This window comes from Barbus barbus (genome assembly GCF_936440315.1).
Source record: "Barbus barbus genome assembly, chromosome: 45".
Classification (NCBI taxonomy): domain Eukaryota; kingdom Metazoa; phylum Chordata; class Actinopteri; order Cypriniformes; family Cyprinidae; genus Barbus; species Barbus barbus.
Window position 1 is genome coordinate 24,662,836 of NC_136723.1, and position 22,279 is coordinate 24,685,114.

At 37.1% G+C, this 22,279-nt stretch overlaps 1 protein-coding gene across 1 annotated transcript in view; it reads right to left on the bottom strand.

Annotated features, from left to right (window-relative positions):
• LOC306863777 (protein FAM222A-like) overlaps positions 1 to 22,279 on the bottom strand; it is a 33,970-nt gene that overhangs the window by 8,205 nt on the left and 3,486 nt on the right. Inside the window, exon 2 of the mRNA XM_079407332.1 lies at positions 12,733 to 12,868. Coding sequence (XP_079263458.1) covers positions 12,733 to 12,826 — 94 coding nt within the window. The 5' untranslated portion in view covers positions 12,827 to 12,868. The remainder of the gene's footprint in view (positions 1 to 12,732; positions 12,869 to 22,279) is intronic.

A 22,279-nucleotide genomic window follows, 5' to 3' on the forward strand; every position in this document is an offset into this window, starting at 1 on the left:
AACAACAGTTCACATAAAGCACCCACGCCAGAGCCACCAAACGCACTGACGAGTGCTTTATCTACACAACGGCTGTCAAACACTCAAACTCATCCTGGAGCTCGTTCGTGGGCCGCGTGGGTTTGAGTGATGAACATCATCAGCTCCTCAACAGCTCCGCTTCAGCGAGTGACCCTGCAGGTCTGATGGGAGAGATGATGGGAGTCATAGTTTTGTGAACATTAAAAACGCCATTGAATGCTTAGAATAAATAAAGAGTCATCATTTATTGCTGTTGATACAAATACACTTATTGTTTTTGTTATAGTAACTGATTTATTATCTGTAGTGTTATCGTTAAGGTTTTATTAGTTATGGTTGAATTTATAGTTATCGGTATAGTTATATTCATAGTAATCATTGTACTTATTTTATAATTATATTTATGGTTGTAATTATAGTTATTGGTAGAGTTATTTTATATGAATAGTTATGCTTGCATTTATAGTTATCGGTATAGTTATGATTCTATTTTAAAAACTGCATTGCACGCTTGGAATAAAGTTATTAAGAAATGTTATTTTTGTTGATACAATTATAGTTATTATTTTTGGTTATAGTCACCGATTTATTATCTGTACAGTTACTGTTATGGTTTTAATTATAGTAATGGTTGAATTTATAGTTATTGGTATAGTTATGGTTATATTTATAGCTATGGTTGAATTTATAGTTATAAGTACAGTTATGGTTGTATTCATAGTAATCATTATACTCATTTTAGAATTATATTTATGGTTGTATTTATAGTTATCGGCACAGTTATTTATATTAATAGTTATGGTTGTATTTATAGTTATCGGCACAGTATTTATATTAATAGTTATACTTGTATTTATAATTATCGGCACAGTTATTTATATTAATAGTTATACTTGTATTTATAGTTATCGGCTGTAGTTATCGACTGTAGTTACAGTTATCATTACACTTACTGTTATAGTTGTTGTATTTATAGATATCATTATAGTTATTATAGTGGAGCTTGTATTTATAGCTATTGTCAGATATAATCTATAGATATTGTTATACTTATGATTGTTTTTACAGTTATCGTTATAGTTACAGTTAACATTAGTTAGCTATTTTTATTTATTGTTGTATTTATAGAAAACTTTACAGTTATTATTATAGTTACAGTTATGTTTTCAGTACACTAGAACATTCTAATGATAAACAGCATCATGACTTTCTAGGGTGCATTACTGATGATTATCAATGGCACAAACATACTGTAACCTTAAGGTGTATTCACACCTGTCTTGTTTGGCTTGATTGAATCGAACTCCAGTTTGTTACCCCCTTTGGTGCGGACCTTTTGGGCAGGTGTGAATACAGCAATTGCACTCAGGTGCGGATCAAACAAGTGGGTGGTCTCGGTCCTCTTCCAAACGAAATCTGGTACGGCTGAATGGATGAACCAATGAATGGATGACCTTAAGCACATGTGCGGTTGTGTTTTCAGTTTCTGGTTCACTTGCAAAAAGGGCAGTGTGAAAGCGAATCGCACCAAACAAAACAAAATATCAACATTGTATTCGGTCCGGACCAAAGCAAGTGAACTAGCGGACTTTCCTCGTGTGAATACACCCTTAATCTTCAGCAACAGCTACTCGACATGAAACCGCTGTAACGATTACTGAGGGAAAAGCAGTTTTAATGAAAGGTTCTGATGATTTGATCTGTGAAAATCACATCAGAAACTTCAGGCGAGCGCTGAAGAGCTGAACCTGAGGATCATCTGTGTGGGAGGATAACATGTTCTTCAAAACAGTTGGAGAGAAACTTCAGGACTAAAACGCAAAAGAGCAAATATAAGGAACATAAGGAATAGTTCAGCTTATGATGGATCATGGTCTCTACGAATAGGATCTACGTAAAAAAAATCCTGGGTTCTTCAGAAAAATAGCATAAGGGTTTAAAAGGACAAAGCTATATTCATCATTAGCTAAAGTATCCCATTATACCTGCTCCCAAATCTACACAAAAGCAGAGACTAACCTAATTGTTCTAGTCCAGACTCTGTATTAATGTGTGTTAATATTAATAATGCCATTCATTTATTATTCTCAGTGAATAGGAGTTAAAACCAGCCAGGTGACACTACTCACAGACCATGCAAAATACCCAAAATAATAATATCTTTAAAATATTGCTAAGTAACGTTGTAACATGGAAAACAACAATAAAATCAGGACTTTAACTGTATGCAAAAACAAAGGGAACAATAACATGTTAATGTTCAAAATGTTCAGAGGAATCATGTTTCTTTCTTTTCCTGGTGTTTATTATTAAAATTTTACATTTTTATAAAGTTTTATTTTTATTTTTTACCGTTTAGGCATGTTGACAATAACATAGTATCTTTTCAGCATACGTTGTCTATAACCAAAAATGTAAGAAGATATGTGAAATCTTCACAATGTGATTTTCGGCAATTGAGATCGGACAGCAACAATGTATTTTTCCGCTTGGGCGAGCACTTCACGGACAGCTTACCTCTCACATGAAATCAGCCGCAGGCCAGTAAACCAATGAGAATGCGCTACAATCCTGACGAGTCATAGCAATAGAGTGAAGACGAGAAAGCTGCGAAGAATCCGCTCACCCGGAAGCTTCCGTAACTGACATAGATTTACAGAAAATTATTGCCATTTGGCAAATAAATAATTTGATGTACCTATTCCCAACTCTTTAAAGGGGTCATATAATGCAATTAAGTTTTCCTTTCTCTTTGGAGTGTTACAAGCTGTTTGTGCAGAGATACGATCCCTGAAGTTGCAAAGACTAAAGTCTCAAACCCAAAGAGATATTCTTTATAAAAGTTAAGACTTGTCCATGCCCTCCTAAAACAGCTCATTCAAACATGCCCCCACGTCTACGTCACAGTGTGGGAAGATTTGCATAACACCGGCCAAATGTATACGCAAAGAAAGGGAGCGTGATTTTTATTCTCGCTGTAGTAGTGTTGTTTCTGCCGCCGGCGCCATGTCCTGGAGACGCTGCGTTTCGTTATAAAAGCGAAAGTACTTTGTTTGGGCTTCCACAAGAGGACACACCTAGAAAAGGTGAGAAAAGGTTAAGTTGTATTTACAACACTGTTCCAGAACAGTTCAACCAAAATATTAGAGCGTGTGCAGCACATTTTACAGAGGACTATTTCCTGAACCTGGGAGATTAGCCTACAATTCCAACTGTGCAAGGACAGTCTGGCGCATCTGACTCACAGCCTGTAAGTAGGTTTTCATATTTAAAGAATTTGCCACTAACTATTCAAACACGAGTTTTGAGTGGTGTAAAGTAGTGCTTGTTTGCAGTTTCTCCGATCACAAATGCAGACATGGTAATGTTTACGCGGTGCGATGCAACACGACGCGTAAAAAGACAGTATAAGTCATTATAATCAGTAATTATGTCCTCACTGGATGCAACAAATGCCTCTTTATAATGGGTTTTATTGTTTGTGTCTCATCGCGTCAGGAAACGCTATCACAATATGGCGAGGGGCGTAACATTTCCGTCTCACGCTTGAGGCATTCGGCCAATCACAACACACTGGATAGCTGGCCACTCAGAGCACACCTCATTTCTCAGAACGATGAGCTTCGTAAAAATCAACGTGTTTCAGAAAGGCAGGGCATAGAGGAGCAACAATAAATGTACAGTATGTGGAAAAGTTTTTTTTTTTTACTTAAACCACATAAACACATTGCATTACACCAAATACACAAAACAATGTTCTTTTTAGCAACGTCATATGACCCCTTTAAGCAGAGGTGGGACCAAGTCATTGTTTTGCAAAGTCTCAAGTCTCCAGTCTTTGCATTCAATTCTCGAGTCAAGTCCCAAGTCAAAACAGGCAAGTCCAAGTAGAGTTGCAAGTCCTCAACTTTTAGCTTCAAGTCTTAAACAAGTCATTAGTGCTCTTTGCCCAAATTAGTGTCTCAGTATTAATTACCATATCAAATTTATAGTAATTAATGTCTGGAAGTCGGGTAGAATATGTTTTACATAGTTTAATTTCATGTGAGATGGGTGCCCTTAGTAAAACTACTCAAGTTCAATTTAGGGATTGTGCTATAATATATATATAAGTAGCAATAGCAAAGACAACAATTTTATATAAATAATAGCTGCAATACTTTGCATGTGTGCATAAGAAGAATATATGCTTCTAGGTGTTATATCTAAGCCAATGAGTCATTATTTGGAACCTCAATGAAACCGATTTAAAAACATGTGAGCATTTTACCAGCTGAAGCATTGCCTGTTGATGCTAATGCCATGATTTTAGTCTCATGAGTCTTCAAGGGACAGTTCTCCTAAAATGATCATTCTGTCATTAATTACTCATCCTCGTGCCACACAAACCTGCATGACTGACTTTCTTCTGTGGAATACAAAAGATATTATAAAGAGTCTAGCGCACTGACACTATATGAACAGTTAAAATTTTTCAGAATATTTGTGTTAGAAAAAAGCTAGTCATACAAGTTTGGAACAACATGAGGGCAAGTAAATGACAGAATGAGTGAACTATCCCTTTAACACAACACAGTTGTAAATGCATTGAATGTATAAATAGGCTACATGCATTAAACATGCATAAATAAATGCTTAAAGGTTAAATGAATTAATAAAAAAAAAATGTATCTACAGCATGTCATTTAACATTAACCCAGAATATTACTTTAACATTTTTGCATATATTTGATGCTCCGAGCCAAACTGAGAAGCAGAAAAAACTTCATTGAATTTGCTGTGTGTGTTCACTGCTGTGTGTGTGTGTTCACTGCTCCGGGTGTGTGTTCACGGTGTGTGTGTGTGTGTGTGTTCACGGTGTGTGTGTGTGTGTGTGTGTGTGTGTGTTCACTGCTGTGTGTGTGTGTGTGTGTGTTCACTGCTGTGTGTGTGCACGTTGGATGGGTTAAATGCAGAGCACGAATTCCGAGTATGGGTCACCATACTTGGCTGTATGTCACTTCACTTTAATACAGGACATAATGCAGCCCCGGGCTTCTGCATCAAACCCTAATAAAGCTTGACCTCGCAGCAGCGAGCCATCATTACCCCGCTCTCGGCTGAAGCTTCTCTGAATGCATCAGATTTACGGCAGCAGCGGAACGTCGGGATAAAGCAGCTGCGCTCAACAAACTCCTGCACTTCAGGCCAAGAGTGTGCAGAATTACTGATCAAAGTCACATGAACCACTAAAACACACCACGGTCCTGCAGGTGAATCCGACACCACTCAGGCAGACATACAGTGGAGGACAAAATGATTAGAAGACTAGTATTTTCAGCAGCTAAAAAATGGTTTTAAGTCAGTTATTTCTATCTCTTGCTGTAGTGTGTCAGTAGGAAATATCAGTTTATTTCCAAACATTCATTTGGCCATTAATTGTAATAATCCAGTGAGATTTTTGTTCTCCACACAGAGATCTGATCATCATCCAGTCTGTCTGGAGTGACATGAAGAAACAGAACAAACTGAGACAGAATAAATCCAGAAGAACTGTGTCTCCAAGATGCTTGAAGAAACCTTCCTGCAAAGCTACAGTGCTGTTAGAAGTTTTAGGCACTTGTGCAAAAATGCTGTAAAATGATGATGCTGTCAAAAATAATGTCATAAATAGATTCTTTATAAATTAACTAAATTAAATCAACATTTGGTGTGAGCATCTGGACTGGATTACTACAATTAATGGCCAAATGAATGTTTGGAAATATAAACTGATATTTCCTACTGACACACTACAGCAAGAGATAGAAATAACTGACTTAAAACCATTCTTTAGCTTCTGAAAATACTAGTGTTTTAATAATTTTGGCCTCCATTGTATGCATGCATTTCCAACCAAACAGATTCAACTGTTAAACCTCCAGAGATCAAACGAGGAAAGTTCAGTGAACACACAGAGCATGTGACGATGAGAGTCACGGGCTCGAAGCAAGAGCGAATGTTGCCTTCCAGCGGCGCCGTGGGCTACATGCCCTTCTGTTCCAGCGTTTAGCAAACAAGTGCTGCTCTCGCTCCACATTAATATTTCATACAACAGACAATGAGGTCTGAACTGCACTAGAAGCGCGGTTTACAAACTCTTACACTGCTGCATGACAGACGGAAGGACGGATTCCACATAAACCATTATAATATCAAACAAATCTAACTTCACGTGCGGATTCATGTCGTTTCCACAGATCTCAGGACATCATCGCCTCTTAAAGTCGTTAAGTAGTGTTTTTCCACATAAAACACTGTTTAGCAGTTCAACAAAACAAAAGCACATTTACGAATGAATAAATAGAAGAAAATTAAGACATAGGAGTCTAATAAACCATCAGCTGATATATATATGTATATATATATAATTCTCAAAGAAATAAATGCATAAATCATCATATGAAAGCGTTGACACTTTAATGCTCAAATAAAAGCTTAGATGGTTAAATAAATGCATCAGTGTATTCAATAATAAATACAAATAAATAAATAACAAATGAAAAAATGTAATGCCTATATAAATGCATAAATGCTCAAATACATCAATGCATAGATAAATGCATTAATGCATAAACAAATGCATGAATAATAAATGCATGAATAAATAAATGCACAGTAATCTACATCTACATGTCATTTCCCATTACCCAAGAATATTCCTTTAACATTTTGACATTTCAGCCTTTTGAGTCTAGAGCCGAATGGAGAAGTGGAAAAAGTGAAACTGCATTGAATTTAGACTATAAAGTCAAACCATCGTGAATACATCACGGCTGAAGGGCGTTGTTAAACACCACGTGAAGCACGGTGCCTGCAACCCCTTCAGCCATGATTTATTCACAAAGCTACATTATTGATGGTTTATGTTGCTAAGGGTGTTGCTCAGCGATACACAGAAACGTTGGGTGAAGCAGTCCTAGCCGTGCCGTATCGTGAATAAAACAGCTGCTGACTAATCAGAATCGAGGAATAGAACTAACCGTTTTATAATAAAGTAATAATCCTGGTGAAGCCGTGGTTTACAGTGAATTTATAGCAGCTAAGGGGGTCACTCTGCTTCACGTCGTGCCTAACAACACCCCTTAGCTGCTATAAATTCACTGTAAACCACGGCTTCACCGGGCTTATTACTTTTATAGTTATTTCATATACGTTATAAGGCTTCACAAAATAAAACAGAGCAAATAAAGTGCAATGATTTTAATAAAAACATTCTTCTGCCAAACAATGTAGCTGTGGTTCCAACAAAGTGGCTACAGAGCAACACACAAATATAAACAAAGGTGTTACTTTGTAGAGTAATTTACAACAGCTTGGCTCAACCAATCAGAATCAAGGACCGGAACTATCCGTTTTATAAATGTATATAAACATATAAACCCTTAAAATCACCATCACAAATACTCTTTAAGGCGAGACACTACAGGTGAATAGGGTAAAATTTTTAACTAGCAGATATCACCATGAAACTTTCCCAGTTGATTACCTACATTAAGATGAGAAAAAAATGTATTACAAAGTTTCTGTAATTTTATGTTTAAATATGCAAATTAGTCATTATCTAATTAAATATGCGCTAATTTGCATATATTTTAAAAAACGAAATCTCAGAATTGGATAAAGCCAGGTTCAAAATTCTTTTTTCATTGTGTTCACATATGAGATGGGAAAAAAATTACAGAGGGATTTATGGATATCTACTTTTGTTATCCTGTAAATCAGAATATACTGTCAATAGCCTTAAAAAATGTATTTTCGCCATGTTTTTTGGAATAAAATGTTATATAAATCAGGCTAGGAATAATATATTTACAAATCCCTCTGTAATTGTCTTCATAATATAACTAGGTACAAGACTGGAAAGTTTGGTGTATACAGGTGCTACTGAAGTAGAGATTTCGGACTTGGAGTATGAGAGAAAAGTCATTTTGAGAAAACGGGCTTTAAAGATTTATATTGTAAAAATCCACACATTTTTATATGAAAACATTGCTAACAAGCAAAACAACTGGCCAAGTAATTGTTTATAACAATGTAGACCATGAACAATGACAACTGAATAAAACAACATTGCCAAATAAGACCTTCAACTAACCACAGAGAACCACAAATACAGACACAAACTTATCATCAGAACTGCAACTCTAGTCATCTATGTCCATCGGAACACAAAGTTCACCCATGAGGGTTGAAAGCCTAGCTCTCCATGCCTGCACCATATGTAGGCCCCTCACCCCTCTCTTGCTGATGCCTTTTTAGCTGTGCTCAGAGTCTTTCTGCAACGTTTTACACACTCAGACCGGATGGATTCGGCTTTTGTGATCCTCAGCATGTCGGTTTCCCTGATGGTGGTGACGGTAACGACAGTGCTTTCCAGCCAAAGCTTATCCATAATGGCAAGCATGGCAGAGGCCCCCTCATTAAAAGTTGAAATGGCCATACTTGCAGCTGCCTCAACTCTACTCTTACCTACAAACACTGTTTTTGGACAGCGGGCCCAAATGACGGAGTTGAGGCACTCATTCGCATTTTGAGTGCCACCATGCTGCATGCGCTGCAGCAGGCTGTCACTTGACATGCGGTGGTATACAGGTATCAGCTTCTGGCCCACCTCCCGAGACAAAAAGTTTCCTGCATGGAGCCTGTGGCTCTCTGGAGTTTCTCCATTTTCCTCCGCTCTCCTATACCAACACCAGGACAGGTTGCACCTGGTGTGCAAGGGGACTTCGTCACAGGACATGCTATGGAGGAGATCAGCCCAGATCTCATTTTTCATTTTCTCTATGGAACCCTGGTTATTTAAAATTGCCCCCCTGTAATAATTTTGTAATGTTTTACATTTTTTGGCCGTTAATTTTCCCAGACCCTTCCCCCCCAATTTGCGTTCAGCACTTAATTTTCGTAGTGCTGTGCCCATACGCTTATGGGCATGGTTGATGCATTCTAATTTTACTACCTCATGCCCAGGGTATGGGTTGAGGGATACCACCTCCCTGAATGCAGCACTGTCCCCATCTGACAGCATCTGAATGTATCTCAGCTGGTGGCGACTCTCAGACCTGGCCCACATCCTCTTCGCTGCCTCCTGCTCCATAGCCTTGCTTGAGCCCCTAAAATTTTGTGCACAGTCATGCGTTTCTCTCCAGCTGTCAATTTCCTCATCTGTAATCTTTCCCTCATGCCTGGCAGCTTCTTTAAGGGCACAAGCATGGCAATAGGAGGATAGAACCTCAAAGTCGATCACCAGTCCCGTAAAAATATCGATGCACACCCCGATCCCATAGTGTGATGTGAAACCTCTTTTCTGCCAAGTGCCATCAAAAGACACACTGATATTTATCACCGCATCTGCCTCCTCTCTCAGCAACTCTGCCACATCTGCATCAATATCTGCATAGGCCTGCCTGACCTGCTCCCTGGTCCTGTGAAGTGACTCAATACCTCTCTCAATTTATGCCGCTAAAATGAAATGTGTATTGTATCAATAACTGTTCATTTGTTTTGTTTTTATAGATACAGCACACAGAAATCTGTACTGTAAAAGTAAAACTGACCACCACAACATAATGAATGAGATGGCACTTTATTCTATTATTATAAATCTTATAAATAAATAAATATTTCATCCATACAAAACAAATATTGTTACAGTAATGTTATAATATGTTACAAGGTGGTAACAGCCACACGTATTGGGCTATTTCTGACATTAGAAATTCTAAACCTCCCATCGACAGCTTACGTTCAGATGCGCTTCCCGAGGGCGTTTCACTGGGTAATCCATCACTAATTTTCCTTTTCCCCCTTGCAAGTGACAACTGCTGTACTCTTTTCGATGATTGACGCGAAGTCATTTTCATTAATTCACTCAAAAGATCCCGCGGAAAGCTTAACCAAACAAGGAAGCGTCAACGCATACCATGTCATGTGACGATTCTGAACGAATCACGTTGTCAGAAATTGTCTTCAGCCAATGAGATTGCGCATTTAGAGTTAAATCCCCTCTTTTACTTTCACGATTGGTTGCTGATCGAAAGGAAATGACCATATTTGGATCCGACAGCATTGTAGAGAAGAGAGAGAGCTTTCCAGCAGTATACGTGATGACTGGGTACAGGCAGAGATCGCGGAGCAGCATGTTGATTTAGAACGCCAACTTTTGTTGAATTTATGAGAAATCTACAGACGCAAACAGACAAAGTGCAGTAAAATAAAGACCTAAATGTGTATTTCGGACTTTTTTTCACCACAAGTCTGAAAGAAGACATGTTATTGAAGACAAATATCCAAAAATCTCAAAATTGACCAATAAAAAAAAAACGATGTTTTTGCCTGCCGTGTCTCGCCTTAAGAGAAAAATCCTTATTCATACCTTTTGGAGACTTTTCAAATAAAAGATGCAAAAAGCTTCCCGCTTCTTTCTCATACAATCAATATTAGCACCTCTTGTATTCGGTTTAACCTTTTCAGTTCCAAGAAAGATGACATTTTATGGTTACATTCACAAAAATGTCTCTTTAGAACATGTTAGATCCTTTCTATTTATTGCACTTCTGTGCTCTGTAATCCTTTCTTTTAATGAACGGGATGTTTCATCAACATTAATTGTTACATGGACATTTAATTATATAAATCATTATTTGTCTTGCATGTTATAAAAATCTTGATAAAGATAGGACTTTTTTTGTGAATTCACAGTTAAAAGAGTTGATAAAATGTTACTTAAACTTTTTTTTTTAAAATAAATCAGTCCCATACACACATATCTGACATGAGAAGAGAAACATTTAAATAAGACTTAATAATAATAATAATAATAATAATAATAATAATAATAATAATAATAATAATAATAATAATAATGTGTAAGAATCTGGAACAGAAGATTTATGTACAGATTTGTGCCTCATTTACTCCATATATACAGCTTTTTAGAAAAATATGCATATATTTACAAGTACTAGGGAGAGTGAGTCAATAATTAGAGATGGGGAATGAATTACAGGACAAGATACTGGAGGTAGAAATACCTTTAGATCCAGTGGTGTGTTTATTAGGAGCATTGCCTAGTTAAAATTCAATTAAAATGCTGCGATGGACGTGTTTGATAAGAGCCGTATGGAGCTCCTGCAGATCTGTGCAGATGATAGGAAGCGTGTCTCTCAAGGTGAACGTCTGAACGCTGACAGACGAGTTTCCAGCAGCTCTTCACCAGCAAACAGCCGCGTGGAAGTAGGCCAGAGAGTTTAAGAAGAGCCAAATGAAAACGTATCCATCTCTCCTGCTCTCCTAATGGATGAAAATCCATCTGCTGGACGGAGATCTATGAGCCGCTCAATGAGGTTAAGCCATGAAAATCAAAGGTTATCCTGAAAATTCAATTTACCAGCCTCTTCCTTCTTCCACCTCCAATAAAGCGCTTTAATCTCACTCGCTTTCTGTTCTTTTACGCATTTGGCTTTCTTTCAAGTTTATTTCCTTTATCTTACTTTTCCCATCTCTTGCTCTCCCTCATTTGCTCTTTTTCCTTTCTCATCATAAAACTATGCCACATCTGAAAGTCTCAGACGAAAATAATAATCTTTGGCTTATTAAAAAAAAAAAAAAAAAAGTGTTAAGATGGGGCTTGTTATATACAAGTAACATTTAATGTATAAATAAAAAAGAAATCTAAAATAAATTTAAAAAGCGTAAAATTACAATAAAAGTAAACAAATAAATGAATAAAAAACAGTAAATGTAAAAGTGTAAAGACAGAGCTTAAATAAAGTCTATAGTTTCATATTATGCTCTATCGTTTATTTCATGGTGTCGCAAAATATATTGTTTATGGTAATACTTTTTCATAATTTGGATGGCTGCGATCTTTGCACGCCACCACAGAACATGAAGGGGAGACAGAACCAGGTGGAGAACAACCAGACATTTGTCCTTATTAGGGATTTCCTGGAGCATTACTTCTGCGATGCATGTGGAGTTTCTGCGCAAGGGTGCCCTCTGGCTTCCAGTATGAATTAAACAGTCGTTACGTTACGTGTGTACTCAGCAATGCTCACAACACCCTATTTTGGGTATTTTTCTCTCTAAAGAAACGGGATTCCCTGAATTATCGCCATTGATAGCGTTATCGCAATAAATATCACCCATCCCTAATATACATACATATATATACACATACAAATATATACATATACACACACACACACACATATATATATATATTAGGGCTGGGCGATGTATCGAACGCGATTGTTATGCGCATCTCGTCAGTAAAGCCGGTTCCCTGATTAGCGCTAAATCTCCATTACCCGTTTTCAAATGGAGCGGCATTTAATACACAGAGCCAGAGAGAGACACGCACGCACACATAAATACATACATACACACACATATATTTCATATAAAAAAATTTAAAATAAATTAGAAATTAACATTACAATAAAAATGGTAAAAAATGAAAAAAGGTAATAAAAAGACAGGGCTTATTTTTAAATAAATAGATAAATAAATAAAAAATAAGTATATAAAAATGTAAGTGTGTAAGTAAATAAATATATAAGCACAGAAATACTACGTAAAAAGTAAATGCAAAACAAATTTAAAAAAAAAATTATTGAATAGTTAGGGTGGTGCTTGACCAAAACTTAACCATCTCAAAAAGCTACATCTAACCGGCTGTGCCAGACTTACTCTTGTGATTGAGCGGAGTGTCCAGGATCTTCGCGGCACACGTGATGTGTTGGTGTTGGGCCGGTAGGTTCGGTCTCTGCAGACACGCCAGCATGGTGCAGTTTGAGCTCTACGCGCCGCTGAAGCCTTCAGGGATCTGCAACCAGAAACAAACCCTTTCAGGAGTGACAAGTGGAAGCCTTTCTGAACCAGAAGCAGCACATGACAGCATTAATCAATCTCTCAGTGGCTCATCGATCTCTGCTGCTCTCAGAATGAATAAACAAACACACAAATCACCTGTGTGACAGTCCGACTCGTTCACAAACGGCTGGGGACAGAATCTACCTCTGCTTTTGCTCTAAACTATAGGAATCCCTTTTACATTACTATAAAGTTACAATTAACAGAGCCTTAAATTAAATTACTTTTTATTTTTAACTATAATATTCAACAAAGTAAAAAATTGTATGCAAACATATAAATTGTTGTCATAACTTGCTTCATAAAATATTTAAACAAATTAAATAATTAAGACATCACTGACAGGTAAAGTAAATCTAATGGAGTACAGTCAAATATATTTCACAAAAAATACTCTTCACTAGACTTAATTTCTCTAGCAAATAACAAGCTGTGGACACTGATGACTTGCCTGAGGTGAAATGCTATGTGACATTTTGTTTACAAGCTGTTTTAATGAAGTCTTTCCACAGTTTAAACACTGATTACATGAGGGGTGAGATGTTCATTCATGTTTATTTCGCATTAAAACTAGTAATAAAGAGGAAGGGGTGATCACGCTCACTTGCGCTGCCGTTAGAACGGAGGCATTTATACATGTACCGTTACACCCCTTGTTGTATGCAAAGTGACCCACGTTTGGTTTTTGACCACTGAAAATGGCTACTTTATCAATTTTACTCTTGGAGCCATATTTAGATCCCAATATCTCTGGAAACCAACCACACGGGACCTTAAAAATGGTGATACCAAATGAAAAGTTTGTTAACCAAAATCTGAAAGAATATTAAGATATCTTAAATACTTCTTAAGTTACAGGCATGCAAACTTTTTTTGGGGGGGGGCAAAGTGATTTTCCCCATTTTTGAATGGTCACCATTGGCACATAATGCAACACAGATTGCTCAAGTCAACAGATTTTACAAACAGAGCTACCAATCTCTGTGTGAAGATAATATCATGATGTTGCCATCTTTCTGAAGTCATTTTTAACCCCCTGTAACTGGCTCTGAATCTCAGGTGAAAATTGACATTTTGACCCTCCTCTACAAAATAGCGGATTGCTCAGTAAATATAAATCCATATTTTGGCTTTCATCACTATTTACGTTAGTCTTTCTCCATTAAAATTATTACCAAAGTCAATAATTTGAGGGAAGACAGGGAAGTTTCTGAAATTTGCTTGATTTGACATGAATGACCCAGCAGTCACAAGACTGTGTTACATTGTGAATGTTGCCAAAGCAACAAGGCCTAAAGTATGCTACTGCTTTCAAATAAACACTATTTTATGAATGTTATAATCAATGGCGCACTGGGCTGACCAATCAGAAGATGGGATAACAGCTGAAATATCTGAAATCTGTCACAGAAAAGCCTGTTTGTGCTCCATGAGCTTCAGATGATGGAAATCCTCCAGAGGTTGTTCATCTCCATTTGTTTGCAGTCATCTGTGATTTATCTCCTGTCTGTTTATCGCTCTGATTTCTACCGTGGGTCCAGAGGGCAGCAAACTAAGCGAGTTGCTAACCGGAGAGTGTTCAGAAGTATCTGTATGAATCCCGTTACCTACAGGCTCACGCTCACAGAAGCCTGTCTTCAGAAATGCTGCGACCCGACAGCTATTTCACAACAAGGCCTCCATTATAGCACATTTATTTGAGGTTTGAGAGATGAGGGGAAAAACAGGACCTCATGAGAAAAGCTGGTGTAGTTTTATCAACAGAGATGAGCATAAAAGCAGCTTTCATTACGACGAGCAGCTCAGGGCTACAAACGCATTAAAAGATACTCGCCGAGAGTAAAGCCAAACTCTGAATCTAACAGACTGAGGAGACGACTTATGAGGGGCTTTGAGTCTGGAGACGCCGCTGGAGCAGAACAGGGTTAAAGATCAAATACACTCATCATTTATTCACCCTCATGTGCTTCTGAACCTGTAGGACTGCAAAAACACACATGCAAAAAGAGGTTTGCATTGAATAATGATATTTGTCTGTTCCGTTATGTGAGAAAAAGGTGCAAAAGTCTACTATAAAATCTAATAATACTATAAAATTAAAGGGTTAAATCAACTTTAATCAAATCACGTCTAATCAATTGAAATCATAAGTTAATCAGTCTTTAATTGTCCAATCTTTTAATCTCAAGTTAAAAAATAAAACAATACCTCACACAATACTTTGTCTAATAAAGTGCTACACAACAGTGTATTAATATTAATAGTACAATATTTACTATAAATTCTAATATTTCAGTCATAATTTCTTCAAATTGAACCAAACTTTTATTTTGGTGGTTTGCAATGAACACATCCGAGTGTTTCTTTATTTCATCTTAAAAATTAATAAAATTCTTTCATGATGCATTAAATTGTTCAAAAGTGACAGTAAAGACATTTATAAATGTTACAAAAGATTTCTATTTGTAATAAATGCTGTTGTTTTGAACTTTATATTTACATCTTTTCACAAAACTATTGGGCAGCACAACGGTTTTCAACATTGATAATAATAGTAAATGTTTCTTAAGCAAATCAGTATATTATTATGATTTCTGAAGATCATGTGACACTGAAGACTGGAGTAATGATGCTGAAAATACAGCTGCAGATCACAGAAATACATTACACATATTCACAAACATTTCACATCATAAAAAGATTTCACTATTTTGACAATTTTTGATCCAATAAACGCAGCTCTGGTGAGCAGAAGAGACATTCATATTTTTAAATGGTCCAAATCCAGAACAGAAACACCGAGGACATAAGGATTGAGGGGTTAGTAAATGATCAGCAGTGGTTGCTAATTGCACTGAAGCGCCTCTCTGTTGATCTCGTCGTATTGGAGCGTCACACTTCGAATGGTAAGGACGGTAAATCCTTGCCACTTTGCAGTAACATCGGCACCAGAGATAAGCATATAATCAGGCTCAGTGAGGCCCGGCGAGGATCCCAAACACCGATCTTTTGTCTCTCTGGGATTACTGATAAGGCCGTGCCGGCAGACAAACTGTGCATCTATTCTGGTATTTAAACTCATCTCAGGCCTGAGGGCAGGAACCGAGGGCGTCTAATTGTATGCGCCGTCAACAATATAGATGTGAGGAGCACTGGGTGTTGAGGAGATAAGGTCACATGACAGACGGGACCATTTACATCTCATCTGATCCCGTGTTTCCCAACCACTGTGCTGCGACACGCAGTTTGAAGTCAAACGTCTACTTCACAATGCAAGGGTAATGTTTAAATAAGAGCAGCTTCTTCCTTACTCAAGAAACACGGTCTACAAAGGCTTATGTTTTTGTGTGTTTGAAGAGCAGAGAAGAGTCTCCGTCTAGTTGTAGCCAATACACTTTTGTACATTTTAAATATCCTGTACATAGCGGTTCATCTTTTTATATCCTGAAACTTTGGCCCAATGTATTAAACAAGAAGAAAAACCGAGTGCCCATATAGCTGCAATAAACTTCATAACCTGTAAATTGATGAAAACGATTGATTTTGTGTCTCAGATGCGGCCGTTCTAAATGACGGACAAAACACAGATCTCGGTCATTCGCTCGTCAAAAACCTCGTTAACTCCATTTGAGCATGATTTTCAGAAAATGTTAAGTGCAAGTGTCTGATCATATATAAAGCCAAAATACCAACTCTGATGATGAAGCCTATAAAGATTATTAAAATGAATACGTATGAATGGTAGTTGATTACAATAATATTTCAGTTTATTTCCATCATTAGTAACAGTTTCCCCTGTTGGATAAAGTTAATATTAGTCTTATATTAATAATACTTCATTAACTGTTATTTACCATCTCTATTGTAGTATTATTCATAAGTAAAAACCAACTTTTTTTTTCACCATGTTTCCGAATTCTCTACCCCAGGTCCAAAAGAAATGTAAAGAATGTACAAAACATTAAATACTTTTGTGATCTATTTCCAATTGTTATTTTCATAAGAGAAACACTGTCATGGATGTTTACAGAGCAGAGGTCACCTGTTTAATTCCAATATGACTTTTGTTTATTATTATTTTGTGCTGTATTGTTGGTTACGGTGTTATTTCGGTTTCAAAAGCCAGCAATAAGTACCACTTTAATATCTAAAGAGCGTTCTTGTGATTTTATACATTAATGTTGTGAAATTAATAAATGCATAATAATGTCAATCGTAAAACTGTGATTATTCCTCGGACAATAATCGTACCAGCAAAATCTATAATCGTTGCATCCCTAATATTTATATACACAGAACACACATTATAAATTATTAAATAATAAAAGTATTTAAAACTTTAACAATATTGTACACAAAGCATCTAAATAAACGCTTCAGTTTCTCCATTGAGAAAGCAGTCAGTGCGTTTTGCAGCAAGTAAAACTTGTTAATCAACAAACATGATCATCAGCTGATTTTGTTCAGACTGACTCCACATCCCTAGAAACAACACGTCATGCATTGATGAGGTTTTCACTGGATTGTGGATAATCAACAGACTTGATTTTGATTATAAAACAGCCAAATATCACAAGTAATCATCTGGACTTGTATTGTCATATCTGAGGGTCGTATCAAACTCAAATCAACTCTATTGATGTCCTATAGGTCGGGGGCCAGTTGTTCAAAAAGTTTAATCTGGATCAGAATGATCCTTTTGTGCCAGTTTTTCAAATCAAAATTGGATCATATTTCCAAATCTGGATTACTAGTGCTCTACGGAGCCCCTAAAGGGACATGCTGATGGAAAAAAAAAAAAGTTTTGCATTGCATTTTCACAAATAACTACTTCTGACTGGTCCATCTCTGATGATTGTGCCAATGTAGTTTACAATCAGTGATTTAAAAAAAATGAATGAAATATATTTAGGGCTGGTCCGAATACCATTTTTTGAGCTTCGAAGCTTCCATAGGAATCAACACCGAATATTCGAAGCTTCGGAGGGAGGGGCTGAACATATTCTTCTCTCTAATAAAGGCAGGAATCTCTGTGCGTCTGTCTGCCTGTTTGCATTTTTATTGTGTCGAGAAACGTTCATCCAATGACTTCACACGTGGCAGGTGTGTTGCTGCGGACCCAAGGGAGTGCAGTGTTGCATTTTGGTGCAATATGGACATGCGACACGTTCATAATTAATAAACATTTAATAAACTAACAGAGCGAGCCGGAAGCGAACAGCCATTTCTAGACCTGGAAAAGTTTAGTAAAAGTCATGGAATTTTATTTTACATATATATTTTTAATCTCTGTATAATAGAATTATATTTAATCAGGTCCTGAATTTGTGTGTAGGCATATCGCATAGTTTTACTCATTCCCGCAGCTTTCGAGTTTATAATGAGGGAAAATCTTGCAAACATTTATTAAATATAGCATGTAGGTTAGATGAATAAATAAATCCACACAAAATATCAGATTAAATCAGTCATTTGAAAACAGCGTGAGTGATTCAGCTGGACCGCGTCTTCTCTCTTTCACTCTCGTTGTGGTCTCAAAGCGGCTTCATATCGGCGCATCTCGTCTGCACTACAAGAGCTACAGCACGCTGACCCAAGACTTTCGCTCGCATCTCGGGACAGTTGACAGAAAGAAAACGCATGCATCGCATTCGGTTTTGTGATAGCAGAGGGTCCGTTCACATGTCGCGTCTTTTGCGCGCTTAAGTTCATTATTTCAAATGTAGATGTGCAGCAAGCGCGCTCATAATATAAGCGGGCTCATATATGCTATAGGTCAGCACGAACGTCTTTCATTGGCTGGTGCAGATGTTCAGCCAGGCGGACAAGTTGAGAACCGTTTCGCGGGGGATGCCAGGTGTAAAAAAAAAAAAAAAAGGATATTCGAATCTCAAAATTGAAGATCGAATGCCAACCCACCCAACGAATATTCGAATAATCGAATATTCTGGTTCAGCCCTAAATATATTATTTTGTTTGATATTAACAGCTGTTTGGGGATATATTACGTTAAAATGTTGTATTTTTTAGACCAGTTTTAAAGTCATTACATTTTTGTTCCTGAAATCCATCCTTCTGGGATCAGAATAATCCAGTTTTTTTTGGATCAAAAGTATACCAATCTTACTAAAACTTTTTGAACAGCACAAACTGAGGATTTAATCTAGATCAAAACCAAGATTTTGTGATCTAATCTGAATTCAGAATCCTTTTTTTCTTTTGAACAACCCATTTTCATGACTTGACCCAATCCGATGGCCAAAATCCGATCAGATTACTTTTAAACTACTGGCCCCTGGCTCACAGGTTAAGAACTGGAAAGTGAATTTCGAAGCTCCACGCTGGATTTTTCCCCAATCGTCTCCTGTAGGTTGAGAGATCGAAGCTGGAGATCAGGAGCACATCAAAGCCGCATTTAGTCCGTTTCAAAGCCCCGGCGGCGCTGAACAGACCACTCTCTGTGGAGACGGGATCCTATCAGAATAATGAGCAGATAACGGGGCCGTTTCCCTCAGCTGAGAAAGAGAGAGACTTTGACACGCTACATCACCCGATTCATCCCTAAAGCTCCTCATGCATTTTTAATGGAATCTATTACTCCAGGATTAGCTGATAAGAGACGGTCTCGTTTAAATTTCCTAACGCTTAGCATAATTGGTATCAGAGCGCAGGAGAGAAGACAAAGATGTTTCTTTTGAGGCGAGCTGCTAAATAACCTCTGAAACCATTCAAGCACAGCTCACAAAAGCCTCCGATAGGAAACATGCACTCATTTACATTCCAGCGTTTACAAAAGAGATCTGAGCTGCTCTTTTATGATCCCAATCACATGTAAATGTTCCTGTGGAGCTCTGCCAGAAACAAACTACAGTTACACATCAACTCTCAGAACTACTGCTATTACTCACTACACGATGAACTGTGGTTATGGGATTTATCAGGATACACATTTTAGATGTAGACTACTTTTTCATTGCTTTTGACCTAAATAGTTTACCATGTACCATATTGATAAAAAAAAAAAAAAAAAAGATACCATTCTTTGTTCTAAACAACATTTTATTTATTGAAGTAAATATTATATTACATCAAGCTCACACTAACTGGGCATTGTGAAGGAAATGCAGGAGGTTTTTGAGTTGATAAAACTAAATTAAATCATAAAACTGTCAAATTGAAATAAAATCAAAACATGTGAACAATGGAAAAAATACATATATGCGTTTACCTGCATATTAATGTGACCATTAACTGATAACAGAGAGCTGTGAACATACAAATGTGTTGATAAATTACTGAAATATCAGCTTAAAATCTCAGGGTGAGTAAGTCAATAATATCAATAATATTATTGACTTAAAGAGAAGATCAATAATATCAGAAAGGAGATTGGCACATCCTCAAGTTATGCAGAGGTCACACAGATTCGACCGCAATTTCAAAAAGAAGTGACTATGTGTGTTTTTAAAGAAATTGATAACAAAATTTTGGAAGAAATAGTACAGCACCTTAAATCTTCAACCTGCTATCTTGACACACTTCCCACATCCTTTTTCAAAAATGTGCTTAACTGTTTAGAAGCTGATCTCTTAGAAGTGGTGAACGCCTCACTTCTCTCTGGGACTTTTCCAAACTCCCTTAAAACTGCAGTTGTTAAGCCCCTTCTGAAAAAGCGCAATCTTGATAACACCATGTTGAGCAACTATAGACCCATATCAAATCTTCCTTTCATAGGTAAGATTATTGAAAAGGTAGTTTCTAATCAGCTGAACAACTACTTAAAGTCAAATGGATACCTGGACAATTTTCAATCTGGTTTCCGAGCACATCACAGCACAGAGACAGCACTCGTTAAGATAATAAATGATATTCGCGTCAATTCTGATTCTGGCAAAATATCAGTGCTGGTACTACTAGATCTTAGTGCTGCGTTTGACACTGTCGATCATAACATACTTCTAGAGAGACTGGAAAACTGGGTCGGGCTTTCTGGGATGGCACTCAAATGGTTCAGATCATACTTAGAAGGGAGAGGTTATTATGTGAGTATAGGAGAGCATAAGTCTAAGTGGACGGCCATGACATGTGGAGTCCCACAAGGCTCAATTCTTGCACCGCTCTTGTTTAATCTGTATATGCTCCCACTAAGTCAGATAATGAGGAAGAACCAAATTGCCTATCACAGCTATGCTGATGATACCCAGATTTACCTAGCCTTATCTCCAAATGACTACAGCCCCATTGACTCCCTCTGCCAATGCATTGATGAAATTAACAGTTGGATGTGCCAGAACTTTCTTCAGTTAAACAAGGAGAAAACTGAAGTCATTGCATTTGGAAATAAAGATGAAGTTCTCAAGGTGAATGCATACCTTGACTCTAGGGGTCAAACAACTAAAAATCAAGTCAGAAATCTTGGGGTGATTCTGGAGACAGACCTTAGTTTCAGTAGTCATGTCAAAGCAATAACTAAATCAGCATACTATCATCTCAAAAATATTGCAAGAATTAGATGTTTTGTCTCCAATCAAGACTTGGAGAAACTTGTTCATGCCTTTATCACCAGCAGGGTGGATTACTGTAATGGTCTCCTCACCGGCCTTCCCAAGAAGACCATTAGACAACTGCAGCTCATCCAGAACGCTGCTGCCAGGATTCTGACTAGAACCAGAAAATCTGAGCATATCACACCAGTCCTCAGGTCCTTACACTGGCTTCCAGTTACATTTAGGATTGATTTTAAAGTACTTTTACTTGTTTATAAGTCACTCAATGGCCTAGGACCTAAATATATTGCTGATATGCTCACTGAATATAAACCAAACAGACCACTCAGATCATTAGGATCGAGTCAGTTAGAAATACCAAGGGTTCACACAAAACAAGGGGAGTCTGCTTTTAGCTATTATGCGGCCCGCAGCTGGAACCAGCTTCCAGAAGAGATCAGATGTGCTAAAACATTAGCCACATTTAAATCAAGACTCAAAACTCATCTGTTTAACTGTGCATTTGTTGAATGAGCACTGTGCTATATGTCCGAACTGACTGCAATACATTTTATGTATAATCATTTTCTTTAAATTTATTTTAAATCATTTTCTATATCATTTTAAAATTCTTTGTTTTTATTATTTTTATTTCCATGTTTTTATTGATTTTAAATGTCTTTCACTTTCTTTTATGTAAAGCACTTTGAATTACCACTGTGTATGAAATGTGCTATATAAATAAACTTGCCTTGCCTAAGTAAATATAATCATAAATAGTTTAAAGGGGTTTGGCTGACAAAAACAGTTTGGGAATCCCTGCATTCCAATTAAAAAGCAACAAAATTCACTATTTTAAACAAAAAGCTGCATGTATG